Consider the following 23,461-nt stretch of genomic DNA (forward strand, 5'->3'; position numbering starts at 1 on the left):
AATACAGCAGACTGTATTTTACAAAAGTATATGTGAAAACCTTTGTCTTTCACTGTGCACTAAAGTTCACATTTGGTGAAACCATTAGTGCCACCAAATGTGCTACCATTAGCCCTCATTTTGCATCAAAACACGTTTAAAAGAAAACTTTAAGAAGTGAAGCAGGATAGTAGATGGTAAATAAGAACATTTACATTTGTTATCATTTATTATGTATCATGCAATTTATTATATATTGAAAACAGAAGCCCTTGACTGTGACATCATATCCTTTTTTTTTGCATCCTTAAAGTCTAAAGTGATGGATATTCACCAAGGCTTCAACTAGAACAAGAAACAAGTTTAAAAATGAGAAAAACAGCAGTAGGGGGACGTTTCCATTGTAAAACTGAACTACTGATTGTCTGGGACGAGACTGAGGTTAATCTAATCCTTACGGCAAACTGGGTGTGAGTATGTGAGTGTATGAGTGTGTTACCCTCCCTTATTGTGCATGTGTGTGTGTCTGATCTCACATGAACACTCGATGCCATTATCAGTCAGTCAGTCAGGGGGGAAAGACATGAATAGGGGAGGATTATGCGTCAGAACTTCCCCTCACACCACGGCCACACACGACGGAAATGGGAGAAGGCCGTGTGAGCATGGAGCTGTTAGCAGGTGTTCATATGTATCGTGGTGTTGTGTGTGTCACGAGCATGTGTGTGTGTGTGTGTGTGTGTGTGTGGGAGAGTGGATATGTCAGAGGGGAATGTGCCCATCAGAGCGAGAAGATGACACCCTCATAAACACAAGTATGAAAGATCAAAGGAGCTTGATGCAGCATTTAAATTATCCTAAAGATTTTATCAGCATGTAAAATGCATTAGAGACGTAAAAATAATTTGGCAAACTGCAGAAAAAAAAATCTAATAGTCTTTTATAAAAGCAACAAGTCATGAGAAGCATTACAGTGATTTTACCATGTTCACCACACATGCAGGTGCACTTGTTGTGCTTAACAAGATCCCTTTACTACTGTAAAGTCATTGTAACACATGGTCTCTCATGACTTGTGAGAAGGCTGAGAAGAATATGTAACATTGCTAACATCGTTCTACATAGATAAATAGCCTATTAAACCATAATATGCTGCCTTTAAAATATAAATAATGGTGGTCAAGCACACAAATGACACTTGCCGCAGCACACTGGGATTTTTGACCGTTATTTGACTATGCCGTAAAAAACAGCAAGGAGACTTACCAAACATTTTAATAATTTATTGGTAAACTAGTGTTTTCTGAGTCAGTGTCGGCTGCAAAGGTGAAGTTGTGAATCTCCACAGCATAGTGGACGGGCACGCATAGAAATGCATGAGAAATGCACGTATCGAATTTAAATCGGTTCATTTTAAAAGTAGACATTTCAATCTTCAGACATATAGAATATGTGAGGCAAGTATGCACTCGTATGAGCATGAGTTTTGTTTAATTTTTGTGACGCGCTCCAGAAGTTCACACGGAGACCAAGACAGTAAAAAGTGCATCCTGTTTGTTTTCTTTATTTTACAGAAGCACAAGTTTTGTTGTTGTTGTTATGAGCGTAAACATATAAAAGTAGACTAGTTTAGAATGATGTATTATTCCTATCTGTATGACCAAAAATGATGGAGCATTTTAAATTCTTTGAGTTCTTGGATTTGCGCCAAATAATAGCACGCATTTATCTAGGTCAATATTAGAGCCAGCGACCACATTAAGCTGCAAACGTTAGGCTACTACTTGCGTGTTTCAAATGATAAGCCATATTTGAGGTCGGTGAATGATAGGTGAACATATGGAATTCCTGGCCGACATACTGCAATTACCAAATGGACCAGAAGTGTTAAAGATCTGTCTGTCGCGGACTGCGTGACTTCGCCACTTCCTGTGGAAGTTTTATTCTTCTGCAACTAACTGAATAATTAAAATTTGGTTGACTAGGTGATTGCACACTAGCGCAGAGCAAGTATTTTCAATCCATTCCTATGGAAGTTGAGCTTCACGCTTGCATGGTGCATTGTGGGATTGACAGTGGACCGGAGAGTGTCAAAAGGTTGGGCAGTTCTCAAATGTATGCAAATATCAATCGAAAAATGCGGTCGGCAGCAAATCGTTGTGAGGTTCATATATACAGTGCAATGCATAAGTTAATACACCCATGCTAAAGTTGACTAAAAAGAGGAATAAAAAATCATATTTTGGAAATTGAACTTAATGCCTTAATTTAAAAAATTAGGAAAAATCCAACCTTTTAGGACACCAATTTTCTTTGTGAATGAATAATGTATCGTAAATAAATAAATGTTCTTCCTTAAAATACATGGTGCATAAGTGTGTACACCCCTATGTTAAATTCCCATAGAGGCAGGCAGATTTTTATTTTTAAGTATTTTTTTTAAATTAATTTTTAGGATACTATGCATCCTGATAAAGTTCCCTTGGCCTTTGGAATTAAAATAGCCCCACATCATCACATAGCATTCACCATACCTAGAGATTGGCATGGTTTTATAACAGTTAGCCTAAAAGCTAGTTTGATTTGCATTGAGAGATGATCTTATGGAAAGTACCCCATGCCAATCTCTAGGTATGGTGAATGCTATGTGATGATGTGGGGCTATTTTAATTCCAAAGGCCAAGGGAACTTTATCAGGATGCATAGTATCCTAAAAATTAATAAAAAAAAAATTACTTAAAAATAAAAATCTGCCTGCCTCTATGGGAATTTAACATAGGGGTGTACACACTTATGCACCATGTATTTTAAGGAAGAACATTTATTTATTTACGATACATTATTCATTCACAAAGAAAATTGGTGTCCTAAAAGGTTGGATTTTTCCTAATTTTTTTAATTAAGGCATTAAGTTCAATTTCCAAAATATGATTTTTTATTCCTCTTTTTAGTCAACTTTAGCATGGGTGTATTAACTTATGCATTGCACTGTATGTGTATATATATATATATTATGTATGTATATGTTAAATATTGTAGTTTGGATTCTTTCATTGTGATTATACTGGCTGGGTTCTCAAAAGTTTAGAAAATTGACAGCATATCTTGGGGCATTCAGAAGACATTTTTAATGTTACAAAAGATTTTTATGTAAAAATAAACGCTAATATTTTGAATTTTCTATTCATCAAAAATTCCTGAAAAAATGTATCACGGTTTCCACAGAAATATTAAACAGCACAACCGTTTTCAACATTGATAATAATAAGAAATGTTTCTTGAGCAGCAAATCGGCATATTAGAATAATTTCTGAAGGACCATGTGACATCATTGTGTCATCACTGGATAATAATACTGGAGTAATTATGCTGTAATTATGCTGAAAATTCAGATTTGCATCACAGGAATATAAATATAAAAAAGGAATGGCCATTTTTCACAATCCAATCACTTAAATCAAACAAATAACAAAAAGATGTGCCTAAAATCCATCACATCATCAATATAAAAGTAAAAAGGGTTGTGAATGAAATGTCATGTTGTCTTTAAAGGGGTCATCGGATGCTCATTTTCCAAGTTCCAAGTTTGTAACATGCTTTGGTTAAAATCCCTCAATGGTTGTGTAAAACAACACCCTTTTTACCTCCTCAAAAACAGCTCTGTTCACAGCGACTCATTTCTGTGCATATCTCTTTAAATGATAATGAGCAACTGCTCACCCCACCCCTCTCTTCCATGGGGCGTGTTGACGCAAGACACGTAAAGTGCTGCCTTGGCTGACAGTATACAAATGGCTGAGGGCAGAAATATGCTAATACGGGACAGTCCATCAGTGGTCGTGGGCGGAGCATGAGCAATATGATGTCATATTGCTCAGAAAATCCAAACGGCTTGATTATAGAGCGTGTTTAGGCTTTTTGAGGATAAAAAAAAAAATCAAGAAGTGAATGGATTTTTTTCCATTATATGGTGGTTGTGTCCACACACTGCAAAGACGCATTTATAAGCAAACTCCATTTAAAAGTGAATTTTGCATTCGATGACCCCTTTAATAAGCTTGATCAGAGGTACAAAAATAGAAATGAGCAGGTGAAAACTGTGTGCTGCTCTGAGACTAAACAAATCAAGGTCAAACAAACCCTAGAGGAGAGAAACATGACATAGCCTGGCCAGTATGTAGGTCAGAACAGCTGGAAACGTACATACATCAGGGTGAACAGTACATCAACTTCGACCCAAACACACACACACACACACACACACACGGTGGAAGGTGCTGAGCACTAGACTGACCTCTTAACGTTCTGACTGGTGTCTGTTGGGTACAGAAAACTGAATTTGTCAGTGGAATGCCCGCTTGCCATTCTCAGTGAAGGAAAGGCAAATGAAGGAGGTAGGAAGAATGGATATGCAAATCTGGAAATGACAAAAAAGAAGGAAACAAACAAAAACGAGAGCAGGATATGATTAAAAGGCAAACCATCAAGCACAAGCACAGCAGAGCAAAGCAAAACACAGCAAAGCAACACAAAGCAAGCAAAGCAGTGGACAGAGAGAGAGAGAGAGAGAGAGATAGATAGAGAGAGAGAGAGAGAGAGAGAGAGAGATAGAGAGAGAGAGAGAGAGAGAGAGAGAGAGAGAGACACTGACAAGCAGCAGAAATCAAATCACACACCTTCACACACTGATGGACAGATCAGTATGGGGGTGAATAACGGTGCGTCAGGGACAAACAGCGCTGGCTTGGAGCAGTGTTCTCGTGTGCATGTAGATGTGAGTTAAAATGCAGTCAAGCCCACTTAATATCACTTCCTTTAATTAGATGCTTATTTCATTCCCACACACTTTAAAAGGGTTAGTGTGTAGGAAAAACGAGGAATATCATCTCCATTTCACATTATTCTATATTAAGGACAAGCACATAGGTCATTTTCACTACTTAAATAAATGTGCTTAAAGGGATCGTTCATCATCATTTACTCACACTCCAAACTAGTATGAATGTTTTTCTTTTGCGGAAAATGAAAGAAGATATTTTGAGTCCATTGACTTTTTTTTTTATGAAATTGCTCAAAATAGCTTTACATTTTTGGGTACAATGTCCCTTTAAATGTAATAACTAAGTCGGCACCAATAGCCTCGTGGGCAACGCGACAGATAGCGCCATTGCGCTTCAGACGACCTGAGTCCGAGTCCCAGCTCGCAGACCTTTTCTGATCCTGTCCCCCTCTCTCTCCCACCTTGCTTCTTGCCCACTCTATACTATCCTATCAAGGCAAAAATCGCCAAAAATAAATCTTAAAAAAAAAACAGTAATAACAAGTGATGAGCATTTATAGAGTAATATATCATTATAATGATGATAAATTAAAGAATACCATGCCAACACATTAAACATGATTCATGTGCAATGGAGGCCAGAGGATGCTAATTTTTTTCGCCAATGAATTTACATGACCTTTTCTCATGTGATTACAGTATAACAATTTTTTACAAATAAGATTACTCCAACAAGAAAAGAAAAAAAAAGTGATGTTTAGACAAAACGATAAAATAGGTTAATAACAATGAGTATTTTAATTCTACATCACCAATAATGGTTTTAACTAACTGAAAAGTTAACTGAGCAATGTAGAGATTTCTTTGAAAAAATAAAGAAGAAACATGCATAAAAATGTGCTTACAAACCATTTTGAAAAGCAAACCACTGCCATTAATGCCTAACATTTTTTCATTTCACATGTTATAGTAGCACTTTGCATCTTACCCAAATAAAATTGTATCTGGTCAGTAGCATGATGACAAAAAACAAATACATCAAAAAGAATTGAAATATTTCTATACTTTTCTTGGATGCGCCTGAAAGCACACAGAATCAATGTCAATGCATGCATAGTAAATGCATTGTTTGCTTCCTAATTGACAATTTTAACATATGAAGTCTACATCCTGGCAAGTAAACATATCTCACTAATTTATATCCTAGAGTGTTTACCGCTAAGAGATAAGAAAGTGTAAAGAGCGACAAAATATCAATAAACAGCTAAAATGGCACATTTGCTGCACATTAACATATGGTGTATTGTAGATGCTTGTAATTTCTTTATTGAAATGATAATTTCTTTATTGAAATGACAAATATTTATTTGTCTGATGAAGAGCCTGCGTGCTCGAAACGTTACATACGCTATGCGATAGTTGTCTTGAAAATAAATATTTTTGATAATTTTGGAGCTTAGGTGTTGCCGACTTTATACTTTATTTTGTAATTTCTTTATTGAAATGTAATGCAATTATGAAGTGCATCCAGGTCACAATCATGCATGCAGGTTTTTAACCCTATATATGACTTCATTAAATAATCCTATAGTGCCCTCTAGTGAAGGTATTATGCAACCATGCTTGCCCTCACCTCAGGTTAATGTCACTGGTCTTAAATGGACAATTGAAAGTGATGTAAAGCAGGTTTGGCTGTACTTTGCACGTGCATCTTCTTTTTTATGTGCAGAGGCTGCTCTGAGCTGCTTGTGTTCTGCAGACTGTGAGTCATTAATCAGGCCGTGACAAGATCACCTTGAGCTGTTCGTGGATGAAGGTGCCCCTCACACCAGTACACAACCACCTCTCTCTCTCTCTCTCTCTCTGCACTAATATCTTCCTCAGTAGGACGTATGATTGATGGCATAATGAAGGATATCAAACTGCCACACAGATGTAACGGAGAAATCTACTAAAATTGTATGCGTGTATTCAGAACATGTTCAGACGTGATATAACTGACTGCCTCGGATTCACTGATTCTTTATCTTATCAAAAATCATCACACTGACCGATGGGAAATTAAAGACTAGACAACACCTCTTCTATGATTCTTGTGCCATAGAGGCACAAATCAGGGATGCTACAATTTTTTACCAATGAATTTGCATGACCTTTTTGCATTTATAAGGATTTTTACAAATCATTTTATGGAGATTTCTGCAGCAGACTTCCATTTGTATTTCAAGTATGAATCAAACTAATATATATATATATATATATATATATATATATATATATATATATATATATTTTTATTTTTTTTTTATTTTTTTTTTTCTGGCTAATTTTTACTCAAAGAATAATATCAAGTCAGTTCAATATTTTCATAACATAGTAGATCATACCTAGGAAAATGCATATTATTGTTAACTAAAACTCCAACATTTAAAAAATAACATTAATAAAATTAATAATAAAAAAAAAAAACTGAAATAAATAAAAATATACTAAAACTGTGATAAAATGAACAAAAACTAAGTAGACATAAAAAACAAAGACTAATAAAAACTATTATAAAAAAATACTAAAACTAAAATCACAATGCAAATGGAAAATATAAAATAAAAACTAATTCAAAATATTAATAAATACTATAATGATACTGAAATACACAAACTTTCAGATTCCTTGATATTTCCAGCTCTTCAATGATTGTAACGCTGACAAACATTTACATGTGATCATATAACAAAGATATGCTTTTTACCACATAAAAATGATTATATAAATATTCAAGGATGTTTTTTTTATTTGTATGATATTAATATTTCGCCCATCTCTTCTGGAATGTAAAAAACAGAATAAATACAACACACAACCCTCAATAGCAGCAACTCTTTTTGAAATAATTAACTGAAACGCACACACAGACACAAAAGAACCTTTTTTATGTCTCAATGACCAAAATGCAGAGCAAAATACAAGGCAGAACACATTGAAGAGCACTCATTATCCCGAACAGGTATTATTCACTGCTTTATGTGCTCTTCTACAAGCCAAACACGCACAGTGGCTCATCAAGGGTGGAGAATGGGGTTCTTAGTGCACACTCGAGTAACTAACCAGCATTAAACACACCAGACTGCCCGTCCCCGAAGAGTCGTTCACGAGGGAAGATATGTGCAGGAAAATGGCTGACTTCTAATACAGGGCTGGTTTAAAGGGATAGTTCACCCAAAAAAAAAAAAAAAAAAAAAATCAACATTTTTCCATCATTTACTCACCTTTATGAGGTTCCAAACCTGTATGAGTTTCTTTCTTGTGTGGAACATAAAAGATCTTTTGAAGAATGCTGGTAACCAAACAGTTGCTGGTCCCCATTGAAGTCAATGGGGACCAAAAACTGTTTGGTTACCAACATTCTTCAAAATATCTTCTTTTATGTTCCACACAAGAAAGAAACTCATACAGGTTGGGTCGCCTCTAGTCGGCCTCATGTCGGCGGGAGTTCGCCCGATTCAGCGTGTTGAATCGGCGTCAGCCAGTGCATGAGAATAAAAGCGTAAGTGATAAAAGCGAGCAAAGTAGTCATGATGGCACAGTTAGAAGGCTGGTTCTAATTTGACGTCATCTTACCTGAGCATTCCAATATTTTCATAACAACATGAGCCGGCTGGAATGAAGAAAGTGATCAGCATGATTCAAAAATGGTAAGCAAGCGCTGCTTTGTTTACGGGTTGTATATATGTAGTCCTAGTTTTGGTTTTCTTTTTTGAATGACGAAAATAGACTATTGATACCTGCTGATTTATGCAGTCATTTCCTTACACGCAGGCACAGAACACACATGCTAGTTGGCAGTCAGCTGTAGTCTTTGCGGTGTGTTCAAGTGCAGCTTTTTGGCCCAGACGCAGCTGATGCGAGGCGACAACACAAGCTATGTTTCCATCCAAAGTTGTGAATTTAACTTTGGAATTGGAATATCGCATAGAACATTTGCGAATAAGAGAGAGTCGAAGAGAACAAAATCCTTAAAATCCGTTAAAGTCCACTGTGGTATAATTCAAGCTCTTGAATGTTGTTTGTATGTCTATGTGGTGTTTTCAATATGCTTTGAGACAAACCATGTGCAAATTCACAAATCAACACCATTGCTGAGTATTTTCTCTTTAAAACTTTAGTGAACCAAAGACAGTCTCAAAAATGTAGTTTGACCATAGACTGTAAAAAAAAAAAAAAAAAAGGGGGGGGTTTGACATCGCTGGTGTTTCTGACATCACAAACTAACCAAGCACGTCAGTGTGTGAATGTCAACGAGTGAATCTTTGAGCTGGCGGGGCTAATTTGCATATTCATAGAACCGCATGTACTAAATGAGACATGGGTGTAGTGTTACATTCAAGCTATTTTAAGGCATGAAGAATTTTTTAGAAAGGAAAAAACTTTTAATTATGTAATTTTGGTGATCAAAGATGAGTTTTAATGGATACAATTATTGACTACAGGGGTGCTTTAAGAAAGCAGAATTGTTACGTATGATTGCCATCTCTCCTCGCTTGCCTTCTCCTTGCGACTGATTTTCATGATCTCCCCCGTCCTCTCTCTAACCAAATCAATACCTCCTCCATTCCAGCGTCTTTCCTCCTCCTTTCCGTCCCTCCCCCCCTTTTTCCTCAATCTCTATGTATAACTCTTTTTTTTCTCCCTCCTTTTTTTATCAGGGTGAATCTGAACACACTGCAGTGCCCTTGAGCTCTCACTCCTCTCCTTCTCTCTCATGCAGAACACAGAGTTTGGCAGTTATGTTGCAGTTATGTAACACGCTGCTCTTTATAACACGTTGTTGAAAGGTGCATTGCTTAGTGCTCATTATATTTGCCCTGCAGCATCAGGAGACAGGAAACAAAATGAGGGGAAATCCAGACGCAAAATTAAGCTGAGCGCCATTACATTCACCTCATTTGGCTCTTGATACAACATTCAGGATGATGTGAATCTGGATTTGATTTTATGATTCCCCATTAACAAACCGTGCGAGCACAGCCTGAATCGAAAGAAAGTAAATCATATCTTTAAAATACATTCTACTGAATATTTCAGGGTCCAAAAAGAGCTAAATATTACCTAAATAATTCATTATGAAATAATTTCATTATGGCAAAAATATAGTTTTTAATAACATAATGTAAAAACAGTTTAATGGTCGGTAAGAAATACTTATGGTTGGTAAATCTTCCCAATTGGCAGGTGCATTTGATTATTCATTTATTTATTTTTATTTCAAATGTAACAAATCCTGTCAAGAATGCCTAAGTCATATTTAACTACAAATGGTGGTAATAACAATAATAATAATAATAATAATAATAATAATAATAATAATAATAATAATAATGTCTATTTTTTCTATTTTAAATTAGATCTATTTTTAGGACCATGAACATCACCAAATTCTCATTAAACAAATAATAATTCAATTAATAATAATAGTTTTTCGATAAAATCACACAATTATTGGGACCATTAAAAATATTAAGAATTAAAATCAAATTTAAAAGAAAAGCATCAGTAATGAACAAAATGTGCTTAATTTTCATGAAAAAAAATGCCACAACTGATACATCTTAATGCTCTTAAAAATAGGCTTAATTTTCTTAATGCAAAATATAATTGACTATTTTTCCTTTTGATTTTGGGGTAAAATATTCCCTGAACATTTTGTGAGATTCACTCTGGTGGTGCTTGTGTCTTTCAAAACGCATTAGACAGCAGTTCAGTCCGGTGGAGGTTTTCCCTGCTGACTGTGCAGTTAGGGTAAATCTAAGGACACGCATACTACACACACTCAGCACTTTGACCCCGCAGTGACCCTACGATGACGATGATGTCAGTGACATTGGGACACACCACTAACCAGCTTCCTGCAGCAAGGAAGTGTTTTCCTGTGACTATCTCAGTAATTTGCTGCTCAAGGAACATTTATTATTATTATCAATGTTGAAGACTGCTTTTTTCAGTATTCGTTGATGAATAGATCAATTTAAATGCTGAATAAAAATATTAATTTCTTTCAAAAATGTCTTTCATGACGGCACAACATAATGAACGTATGCCTCTCAATGGCTCATTTTCATTCAGGTCAAATTAAATCTAGTTAAAGTTTAAGGGCATAGTTCATTTAAAAATGAAAATTCTGTCATCTTTTACTCGCCCTCAAGTTGTTTCAAACCTGAATGAATTTCTTTCTTCTGCTGAACTCAAAGGAATAGTCAACTGTCTGGTTACCGAAATTCTTCAAAATATCTTCTTTTGTGTTCAGCAGATGAAAGAAATTCATACAGGTTTGAAACAACTTGAGGGTGAGGAAATGATGACAGAATTTTCATTTTTAAGTGAACTATTCCTTTAACTCTATTATTAAACACAAACTCCCTGACAAAGTGGCTTTAAATGCAGAAGGTCGATTAACATTGTATACACCATATCATGACTATAATTCACAATTACACCAGTACAGTATACATATGTCACAGTAAGCTAAACCGGACATATTTTTACAGTTCATGTATGAATAATATCAATGAATTTTCAAACTAAATGCCATATTTAAGTCAGCGGATGGATTATAGGAACACATGGTTCTCTGGCAGGTATTTTGGTGATAAAAAATACTCAAGCCACATACGAACACATCCAATACCTGTTGTGAGCATTCTTATTTCCATGACAAATCCTCAAAAATACCATTTAACACACTGGCCACCACAAAAACATAAGCCAATTTTTTTTCTGCACTTGCCAAAATGACAACATTGCTGCATTCCTACTGCATACACACATGAACCGATCTCTTCATGCAAAACTAGTCAATCTAACAGACTCGAGCATCTGAACCTGCGAGTTAATATCAAGGTAAAACGGTTCCTCCAGGTTATGTGGATTGGCCCTGAGGCGAACACATCTTTCTTCTCGTCTGCTCAACAGCAAAAACACACTGAATTAATGATGGCTGCTGCAAGCAGCACAGAACAGCCCAAGGGCCAAACCAGAGGGATGGAGTATCCCTGATTGATTCCTGAACCTAACACAATGATTTGACCGGTTTTACTGTTATCAAGTGGTGTGGTGTGTGAGGACACAGGACTAAAAGACCCACACATACTCAGAAAAACAGTGACATTTTAGTAAAGAGCCTACAAAATGAATGCATCTAATGTCTGTTTATCTAGGAATACCGTAGCAACCACCTAAAACATCCTAGTGACCACATACAATGGATGTATGTGCAAACACCACACCACATTAGAAAAATGAAATGTGAAAATCTATTTGATTCCTATAATTCTTTGTTCAGACATAATGTGAATGATCTGATGGCATGAACGCATGTAGACCAACAAAACACAGACAAAGTGAAATAAAGAGTACATCAGTGTCTTTTCCTCCCATTCATTCCTCATTGTATGGAAGCTTTGTTTCCAAATTGCGTGATATAAACCTGCAATTGCGAGTCTAGAGAATTGTAAGATAAAAAGTTGCAATTATCTTTTAAATTGTTTTATTCTGTCGCAGAAACTCATAGTGGGATGAGAGAAAAGAGGGTTTTCTGTGCACAAAGACACACACAGGGTGTGAGAGGAACCCGTAAAGCACAGGGGCATCTGAATTATTTAGATAATAAGAGCTCAAAGAGCTGCTGTGTTTCTGTGCGAGTGTGTATGCCAGTGGGCATGCTGTGGGGACAAAACAGTCTCTGCTGTGAGGTCCAGCTGTGTGAGCTGTGCAAACAGTTGGAGAAAGACAAGCTAACCTGTACCGCAGTGCGCACACACACACACATACCCTGGTGTCATGGGCTACTGTCAAAGACAGACACATTCACACAAACACAAAGACCATCATGCACCTTAGAACATATCGGCTGATATATTTGACCTTTTTTATTAGTCTATAACTGTGCCGGTTTAGCCTGCCCATATCTGTTCCAAAACAGTTAAAAACTCCGCTAACAATACACTCAATAGATTTGTGAACTGACATGTAGTAGGGCTGTGCCAATACCATCATATATCTATATACTGTAATACTTTCTGTCCTTCAGATTCTTGTATGAATTACAATTAATAATTATTTATTATGCTATATAATATATTATTTAATGTAAATCGAATTATGTGTGTATAAGTTTTTTTATTTATATATTCTTTATAAATTTATATTATTAGTAAAAAACAATAATCAGACCAATACTATGAGTCACAAGAGAGATTGAAACAATAGATTCCCGTGCAAGTTTTGAGAGCTTATAAAAATGTAAAACTCAAAACAATATTTTGTGTACAGTTATTTAATTATGTCATCTAGTAACGCGGACTCGCACTCTTGTTTCATTTAAACGCAACTGCTGCCATTTTGCGACGATTGTTTTGTACACTGTAATGGATTGTGTTATAACAAACAGGTATGATGTTAAAACAGTTTCATCTCAAATATATTTATCTCAATATCCCCATAATTATTTATGTGGTGAAATGCTGTGTAATAAGTGGTATGACTGTAAACCGTATCCGTCTAGTCTATCCGCCTAACTTTCCGCTTGCAACTGCTTTCTCTGCGGAAGCTTTGCATTTAAAGAGCTAATAAAATATTTCGACTCAGATCAATATTTAATTTCTAATTATTTACTTATGTGGCAAATAGCCATGTAATCAAGCGGAATAATGTACATCCAGCCGGTTGTTATCGCAGAATAAACCCCTTTAGAGTGATGCAAGACCCCAACGCGAATGTCAGGGTTTATTTTGCGATAACAACCGGCTGGATGCACATTATCCCTTACATAATATAGCAGGGTGTGTCAGATCATCTCAAAACGGCTTAAACCGATTAACCTGGCCAATTTATTAGTCTATCACTAGATGACTGCTTGGCCAAATAACAGAGCTCACAAATTAGGCTATGTTTTCAAATGCATAAAGTAATCCCGTATAGACACTTAAACTGATTTTACAGCCGGACCATCTAAACGTTATTCAATGAAACCCATTCATTTGTGGTACATCTCGTCGACTGCAGCATTGAATGAAGGAATGAACTACCTGACATTCAACCACGACCTGAATGTATGAAAGTCCTCCCAGACAGTCTTGTGTTTAACAAAGCCCATCTCATTTCCCGAGCTGCCTGCTGCTGAACCACCGTAAATTCATAGCAGTAACCCAGAGCGTCTCTCCTTCCCATCCCCCTCTCTTCCTTTTTTTTGTGCACTTGCCAAGGTCTATAATATCAGTGTGAGAGTAATTACTGTGATTTACAGTAACATTACAGTTTCAAACTGCAGGATGCTGAGAGATGGACAAAGAGGGAAAGGAATCGTTAATAATTCCGATTCCAATTCCAAGTTTTGAACAAGAACAGGTTCTCTATTCCCAAGAGTAATAATGAGAGAAACAGTAGGACAGACAAAGAGAAAGCTACTCATTCGCCGGTGCCCAATCACATGCGAGTTTCTGTCATATAATTTGGTAGTAGAAGCAGCACGTCAACAGCTGAGAACGTAATTGGGCTTCACACACATAAAAACGTTCATAGAAAGCGAAGGACACATGCGTATCCACGCACACAGTCTATAAATACTGCATTCCTGCACATGCTTTCTGGTTTCAGAAGATTTACTACGATTCATCTACATGTCAGCTCTAATACAGACTATAAGTGGGATTTTTTTTATATCTGTTTCTCATATTTATAGCAGGACACTATAACAACGAACATGTTGTGTATCACTTAACAGTATAAATTTCAGTGAATTTACACCCACATCATTTTGGTGGTGTTATTCAAAAATGAAAAGGTAGGGATGTACCGAAATGAACATTCTGGGCTGAAACCGAAGCTTCAGGAAGCACTTGGCTAAAAAAAAAATGAAAACAAAAATAAATAATAAATTAATAATTCAAAGTAATTTATAAATCAACACTCAAATAGCTAAAACTGAGTTGTACAAACATTTAAATTGCACATAAGGCAGGTTATATCAACCTTTTAATAACAGAAATGTTTATACTCTAATTTGTTGGTGAAATATGAACATTTATATGGCAGTAAACTGTAATAACTTGTTTTCATGACAGATTTATTCAAACATACGTTAAGTAACAAAGACATCACTAACAGGTTAAGCAAACATGTAATGAATATGTAATACAGTGCATATTTAAAATAAGTGTTTCGGCCGGAAATGTTCGGTAGATGAAATTGCAGTGCATCCGCATTAAAAGGAATATTTAGGTTTAAAATAAAACTTACCAGTAAGCTCCATATACACATTTTTGGTATTGAGACTACCTCAAAAGTTTGAGATTGGTAAAAAAAAAATGTGTTTTGAAAATGAAAGAAGTCTTTTATGCTCACCAAGGGTGCATTTATTTGATCAAAAATACATTAAAATCAGTAATATTGTTACAACAGTTTTATATTTGAATATATTTTGAAATATACTTTATTCCTGTGATGCAAAGCAGAATTTTCAGCATCATTATTTCAGTCTTCAGCGTCCCATGTTCCTTCAGAAATATTTCTAATATGCTGATTTGCTGCTCAAGAAACATTTCCTATTACTATCAATGATGAAAATGTTGTGCTGCTTAATTTTTTTGAGGAAACCGATACATTATTTTCTTCAGGAAGAATCAAGATTCGTTGTTTTTTTTATTTTTAAATTCGAAATAGAAATCTTTTGTAACATAAATATCTTTACTGACACTCTTGAACAATTGAATGCATCCTTGCTGAGTAAAAGTATTAATTTATATTTATATTTATATATATATATATATATATATTTATTTATTTATATATATATATAAAACTAAACAAAACCCCAAACTTTAGCATACTTTTGTTTTCCACAATAGAAAATAAGCCATACAAGTTTGGAATGATATGAGGGGGAGTGCATTTTGTCAACTATCCCTTTAAGTGATACTGAATGTTTCTCTAACTGGGTCAAGCACTAACTTTTGATTTGCACAAGAGAAAACTTCTGACACAGCTGCAGTTAATGCTAGTAATTTGTTACAGGCTTACAGGTGCAGGAGCAGAGAAAAGATTTCACCTGAGCCATCTGGAAACCCAAGGGAAGCCCTTCGAGCCTTAATCTCACACTGACTTCATAAAAAAAACACTTATTAGAAGCTTAATTAGCTATTCAAAAACAACAGTCACACAATAGGCCCTTCCCCTCCCAGCGGCTCCCTAATGGGACCTGAATGAGAACAGGGCTTGAAGGGGAGTGCCCCCTCCCAAAAAACGCCATTGTTTTAACTGCCCTGCAAGAGCTTGTCCTCTCTGATTCTAAAAAGGTCTATTCTGCCTCAAATCCTGCCTTTCACCGAGGCACAACCTCCATTTTGTATAGGACATTATCCAGCAAACAATTGCCTCAAAACCAACATGGTGTGCTGAGATGCCCCGTCAGTATTCAAACCCCGGGTTCTTCTGTCGCCGCTTTCTCCATCCATTTACCCCCCGACATACACGCACAGCGCCACAAATGACGGCACCACAAGAGGTGCATTTTCCAGCCTCTCTCCTTTCTTCACCTTGACATTTTCTTCCTCCATGGAAAAAAAGGAGAGAATTGTTTTCTTGAATGGGCTTGACAGGACCTACTACTCACAGCATACTATTTTTGTAGTATGCATTGTGCATATTGCACACGTTATGTGAATTTTCTTTATGTATGAAAATGATGCAGACGTACAAGTATGGGAGTGGTAAGATTTTTTTAAATGTTTTTGAAATAATTCTCTTATACTAAATACATCAAAAATACAGTAAAACAGTAATATTTAAGAGTGTTCGGATTGATCAGGGGCATCCTTAATGCATCCATGCTAAATAAAAGTATTAATTTCTTGCTTAATCCAGACTTTTGAATGGCAGTTTACCTAAATGACCCACTACATCTGCTGCATCCCATAATGCAATGTACTATACCATACCATACATATGATTTTTAACATCAACTCATTGACTTTGAAACTACTCATACCATATAGAGATTTTCTTAAATTCAAATTGGACTGCTAATACATTTTTACATAATAGGATTCAGGAAGTAAATTTAGTAACCATGCCATTGTTGACTATCATTGAATAGTTAGTACTGATTTACATACTATTTTTCAACAAAATAATAGGCAAAATTTAGTAGGAGTATTCCATTCCAGACAACCGCAATTAGTTCAGATCACAAAATAATGGATTCAAAATGCAAACATTTTCAAAATTATTACTCTTTTAAAAAAAAAATAAAACAAGCAGAACCCAGTACATAGGTTATAGGTTGCATAGGTTGCTAATTATTCCATTGCAAACATATGCATTCATTCACGTTCTCTGTCCTTTGTCTGTCATACAGTCTTTCGTCATGCCGCTGCATTCTTCAGAGGTTATGTGTGAGGGAGTTCGTGCTGAACATGCTCAGTACTTGTGTGACATTAAATTATGTTTGGCAGCCTATACAGCATCCAAACACACACGAACCGAGTCACTTTCTACTCAAAGTCCACATTTACCTAAATGTGTTGGTTCAGCAAGATTTCTGTGCAAATTGTGACAATGGACAGAAACCAGCAGCTGGCGGAGACCATACCCCCCCCAGACACAGACACACACACGTTGGGTTTCCATATTTTATAGGGACTGTCCATAGACATAATGATTTGTATACTGTACAAACAATATTCTATCCCCTACCCCTAAACCTACCCATTGTATGATTTATAAGTGGTTTTCCCCACTTATGTCCCCACAAGGTCAAAAACGTGCTATCTTTGTGGAAGAATTCGGTCCCCACAACATAGGGTTTACCAGGACCACACACACACACACACAGAGGATAAACGCAGCTATAATTTCCTTCATCTTATCAATGGATATCAGAAACAATCACACTTTCAGATGATCTGACGGGCAGCTGTTGGACATGAAAACTGTCTGCCATCTGGTCAGACCTGAAGGCGAGACTGTGTGTATGTGCGCACACTGCCCGAGGGTCTACAGTCCTGCTGAGAGGGCGATAGTGAGCAGATATGAGTGATGGAGGGGGGAGGGGAGACATATTATCACTCCCCTGAATACAATCTAATCTATAAACAGCGACAATCTGCATGTTGGTTTGACTGTTTTTATCTGTCATCAGACTATTAGAAGTCGTTGACATAACACGTTGTTTCTTGTTTCAGACTTGACTGACAGACTGGCATTCTTACACTGCAAGCTCCATGTTTTCTGACCTTAATTATTGCAATTTTTCTGCTTATTGTACATATAAAATACAACAAGTTTACATCAGTAGTCCCATAGTCATAATTGTGATTACACAGTCTAGTTTACAAAGAGAGAGAGAGTATCTTGCCTATTAATATAATTACAGTAGTAACAAAACAATACTCCATATAGGGTGCATCTCAATCAGCTCCCTAGTTGAGTAGTCAGGGCACTGATCAGGGAGTTGGCCAATTCAAGGGCTGTCTCAATCGAAAAATCCTTCCAGTACACTGAAACTTTCGCTCCCAAAAAGGTCCCTGTTCTATTTCAACATAAACATACATAGCTAGACAGATAATGAACATAATCTAGCTAACATTTATAATTCATTTACCACTAAAATGTTGCACAAATATGTAACAAGCAAAGTAGTTATTAAAATGTACTTTAAATAGCATTAAAACAATGTCAGAAAGATATCAGTTCAGCTGTTGTTCATAAATACCATTAGTGATGATGTACAATGAGGACGTTATGTCGCTGGAAATAGAGTCATCAGTGTCCCAATGTGTAGTGAGCCAGGGTCCTTACTTTCCTAACTAGTGCCGGAATTAATATACTGATTCACGACCTAGGAAGCTATAGGGAGCTGATTGAGATGCACCTTTAGTGATAGATGTCTCTTTTTTACATTTGAGCCCCTGCCCTTGAAAAACTCTCTGCACGGCCAGACAGTTGACGGCACCCATTGACTTCCATAGTGTCAATGGGTTACCAACATTCTTTAAAATATCGTCTTTTGTGTTCAACAGAAGAGATAAACTCATACAGGTGTGTAAAAGATGACAAAATGTACATTTTTGGGCGAACTATCCCTGGCTCCTTACTCAACCTGCGGTGCTGTAAATAACTACTACATAACCTTCATTATACTTACTTTAAACGCTCCTAAACCACGTGTTACACATGTCACAGCTGTGAGATGTCTTGAAATAGACTTGAATGAGTATTTGGGTGGCTGTGAGCATATGTGTACGTATGTGTTTATGATCTGTAATTTATAGTAGCTCAATTACAGTAGCTTTTCAAAAGAGCCGCACAGCGAGAGACTCCTTTGTTTACTCCCTTGAAAAGGAGACTAATCTTTTTCCATTTTAATGTGTTTGGTGTGACAAAACCAGTAGGAGTTTCATTTTTCCCACAGAGAAATTCAGCAAGGCAGTGATTTCAGTGTCTGCCCACAGAAAGTCCAAAAATACGCCCATCCAGAACCGTCTCAGCCTACACGCCACTCGGATGATGTTTAGAAGACGTTTGTTCACCACTTCTCACACAGCATGCATAAGTTCTCCACAATGCTAACAATTAGCGTCAGCATCATGCCAAGCACACACACTCACTAACATCAACATAATACATATTAATGCCACTTTGTGATCAAATTTTGGTCTAATTTCTTACTAATTCCTAAAAAGGAACATTAATTAGGCTTTTAAACCTTTAAAAGTCAAAGATACATTCAGCTACCTCTTCTAAATCTTTAACCAAAGAGCATGAAAATTAGCAACAAAGAAAGTAGAATTATATGGACTTAGTAAGGATAATCTTACTAACTCTAGTAAAGTCCTGCTTTCACTAGCTGGTTATTATCCTCTTAAACACATTTTGCTCTGATTCTAATCTCTGAGTCGTGTTGTTCACAAGGTTGAGGTTGATGGCATTTGCGAAAACCTGAAAAACATACGGTAACACTTTAGAATAAGGTCTCATAATAATGTTTTGGTTAACGTTAATGTTAAAAGCTGTTTTTGGACTCATGAGGAAGTTTTGAGTTTTATAGTACAATGACCTCAATATTGTACAAGATTTTACAGGATAAATTAGGTAAAAAGTAATCAAAAAGTAGTCAGATTATATTACCTGAAATGTGTAATGTAATAGGTTACATTACTAACTACAATGTTCGCAATGTAATTTGCAATCAATTCCGTATTCACAAACTGCACAAAAAAATTCATTATGACCATTGAAGGTTTGTTTTCCAAATCACAAGATACTCATGTTCAATTATACATCATTATATTATATTTGCATGTTACTGTTAGATGATCTCATGAGGAGACAGATACCTTGAAGCGGAATCACATATCTAATGGGATTTCCTTGTAGCCACAAGGCACAATCTCTGAACATTTTCTGCTCTTGTTTATCAAGGGAAACCAACATCCCCTCAGGGTGTGTGTGTGTGTGGTTAATCTGAGGCCTATAAGCACTACTGCAGTGAATGTATAAGCTAACACACAGCTGAGAGGTGCCGTCGATCATAATCCTCTCATTTCACTGTGGATTTGGCTCACACACAAGACGTTCATCAAAAAACATCCATCAATTTTTCCACTCAAAAATAAAACCATATCCGATGAAAAAGGAGTCTCATAAAAGACGCATTACTGCAGAAGTGCACAGACAAGTGCTGTGACAATTAACACGTTGCCACAGACTTGCACTGTAATGTTTGTGGCAAACTGCAGATTTTTCAACACTCGTGGGAAATATCAGCAGCCCAATTACTGAGCACTGAGAGTGCAGATAAATAAGATGTTCTCGAAAAGTCTAGAAGTTGTTCAAGGGAAACGTAGCAGTGAGTTTTGTCGAGATCGTACTAGGGCTGCACGATATTGGGGAAAAAAAATCGACATTGCAATATTTTGTTTTTCTGTAATAAATATTGCAATATGAAAACAACTTGAATAGCTCTTATTTGGAAATAATTAATCATTCTAGAATAATTGGTGAGGTTGTTTTTTTTTAGGGGAGTGAATATGCATAGAAAATGCTAAACAAATTACAAGCATAGATAAATACAATAGAAAAAAGATATACATGAAATAAACTGCTTTATGTTTTCCAGTTAAGTCTTAACAGTTTTAGGTACAGAAATTGAATAATCAAATGTAAAAACGCATGGTCTTCACTGTATGAATTAAATTGAATTAATCTTTGTTAAAGCTTTAAAAAGTGATTTTCTCTTTGTATTTTGTTGTTTGATTAACATTAATGACACAAAATGACAGCAGCTTAAAATATCTGCTGCTGCCTAAGACCTCACAGATCCAATATAATGATACGCATCTGTTTTCTTTCTCAATTGTATTCATGTAAGCCATAAGCGACTGTGTTTACGAGGATCAGTTCACCCAAAAATGAATTACTCACCCTCATGTCGTTCCAAACCCGAAAGACCTTCGTTCATTTTTTGAACACAATTTAAGATATTTTTGATGAAATTGGAGAGAGCTCTCTGACCCCTCCACAGACAGCAATTAAATGACCACTTTCAAGGCCCAAAAAGGTAGTAAAGACATCATTAAAATAGTCCATGTGACTACAGTGGTTCAGCCTTACTTTTATGAATCTCACCATTGGCCGACGCTGTTCACGAGAGAACCATGATGCATGCGTGTGATGCTGACGCAGGAGCTGGCCAATGGTGATCCGGCATTCTGACGTAGAACGTAAACAGTGTAGGAGACTGACACAGACGAGAAGAAATTGTTGAAGTTGTTATTTTTGCACACAAAAAATATTCTCGTTGCTTCATAAAATTAAGGTTGAACCACAGTAGTCACATGGACTATTTTAATGATGTCTTTACTACCATTCTGGGCCTTGAAAGTGGTTATTATATTGCTGTCTACGGAGGGGTCAGAGAGCTCTCCGATTTCATCAAAACTATATTCAATTGTGTTCTGAAGATGAACAAAGGTCTTACCGGTTTGGAACGACATGAGGGCGAGTAATTAATGACCTAATTTTCATTTTTGGGTGAACTAACCTTTTAACATAATTTTGCTTGTATGTGTCCGTTCAAGCACAAATACACACGGAAAAGAATGTGTGTGCACAGTAAACAGCGCGCACGGTCCGAATTGACTTCTCTTTCGCGTCTTCTTGTGCTTGAATGGTTTAAAATCGCTTGAATGTTTAAATCTACAAGACTTAAAATACGTGCAAATGATAAGCATTCGCTCTATGATGATCTTTATTAAACAATTAATCAGAGAGCCATGCGCGTTTCGAACCATGGGGCATGGTCTGTATGGATCACAGAACAACTCCGATCCCTATACTTGACATCGCACAATCCGCGATGTGACTATCATGGAGGTGCACATTGCAATTTCGATACAAAAACAACATATCGTGCAGCCCTAAATCGTACACCTTGAGTGCCATCTACACTACAGTTCTCCAGGCCATAATTAAAGAAGACAAACACTATGACACTAATAAACACCAAAATGTGCTACACTCTATACACAGAAGCATCTCTACTTTTCAATGCGTATACTTTCCTTATACAGCCATGATTCTTTATATAAAATAATCAGGATTGCTAAATCCAAACCATTAATCCTCAACTGGTAATTTTACGTTAACTATTCTGAAGAAAATGTGCAGCGCACAATGCGTTATCGGTAGTTGCCAGTTTCTAAGGTGTTCTGAGTGTGTTTTAGCACGTTGCTAGGTGGTTATTTACTTTTTTTAAAAGTTAAAATTAACTTTTTTTAAAAGTAAATAATCTTGCTGAGTTGCTAAGTGGTAATTTTTCATAGTAAATAAAAAAAAACATTAAAAAGTAGGGATCCGCTGATACCACTTTTTTTCAGGACGAGCCCAATACTTTCATTTTTGATACTCGCCGATACGATTTCCGATACCTGTATTTTCATAACATTTGTAATTTTTTTTAAATATTGGGTAGAGAAACCAAAAGAATATGAATCATATTAGTTGGCTTAATTAGTTTAGCAAATAGATATTTCCTTCAGTTATTTTCATGCTTAATTATGCCCGTTAAAATGTATTGTATAAGCTTCTGTTACTTTTACTGTTCATTCTATTGCTATCATATTTATCTTTAATTTAATTTAATTTAATAGCAAAGCGGATATTCAAAATGTGCTTCACTGCACCGGCACAGTAATCATATGATGGTTTCCTGCAATAATGTAGGGAACTACTTCTTACACATAAATCACGTAACATTTAATGTTTTCACTTATACGATTTAGATTTAATCCATAAAATGACGCATGTGCAGAGTGAGCGATCAGCAATCATGAGCATGCAACAAAAGTGCTCTCTCTTTACCGTCAGTTTAAGTTAGTATAGTAATATGTTCCATTTTAATTTCTTTGCTATTGACCTATCCGACCGAGCTACAAACTTTCCAGGGATGTGCTCGACAAGCTCAAACATCTGTGCTATTGTGCGCTCAAACCAATCCGTGTGTTTCGCTTATCAGTTCGCACACAGCAGCTTATAGGCATAAATATTTGTGCAGTATTATAATTTGATACAATTACTTCATAAGTTCATAGACATCTTTCTCTGATATATCCATTAAGCTCTCTGTTTGCTCTGTTGTCAGTGTTTCTTTGT

The 23,461-nt window shown here is 36.2% G+C and overlaps 1 protein-coding gene across 3 annotated transcripts in view; it reads right to left on the minus strand.

Annotated features, from left to right (window-relative positions):
- Positions 1–23,461, minus strand: part of fam168a (family with sequence similarity 168 member A) — a 55,310-nt gene that overhangs the window by 27,754 nt on the left and 4,095 nt on the right. For 2 of the 3 annotated variants that reach the window (XM_084123561.1, XM_084123563.1), the window contains exon 2: positions 4,274–4,396. The exons of the other annotated variant lie outside the window; for it this stretch is intronic. In XM_084123561.1, coding sequence (XP_083979687.1) covers positions 4,274–4,344 — 71 coding nt within the window. In that variant the 5' untranslated portion in view covers positions 4,345–4,396. The remainder of the gene's footprint in view (positions 1–4,273; positions 4,397–23,461) is intronic. 3 annotated transcript variants of the gene reach the window in all.

This window comes from Abramis brama (genome assembly GCF_963993115.1).
Source record: "Abramis brama genome assembly, chromosome: 9".
NCBI lineage: Eukaryota > Metazoa > Chordata > Actinopteri > Cypriniformes > Leuciscidae > Abramis > Abramis brama.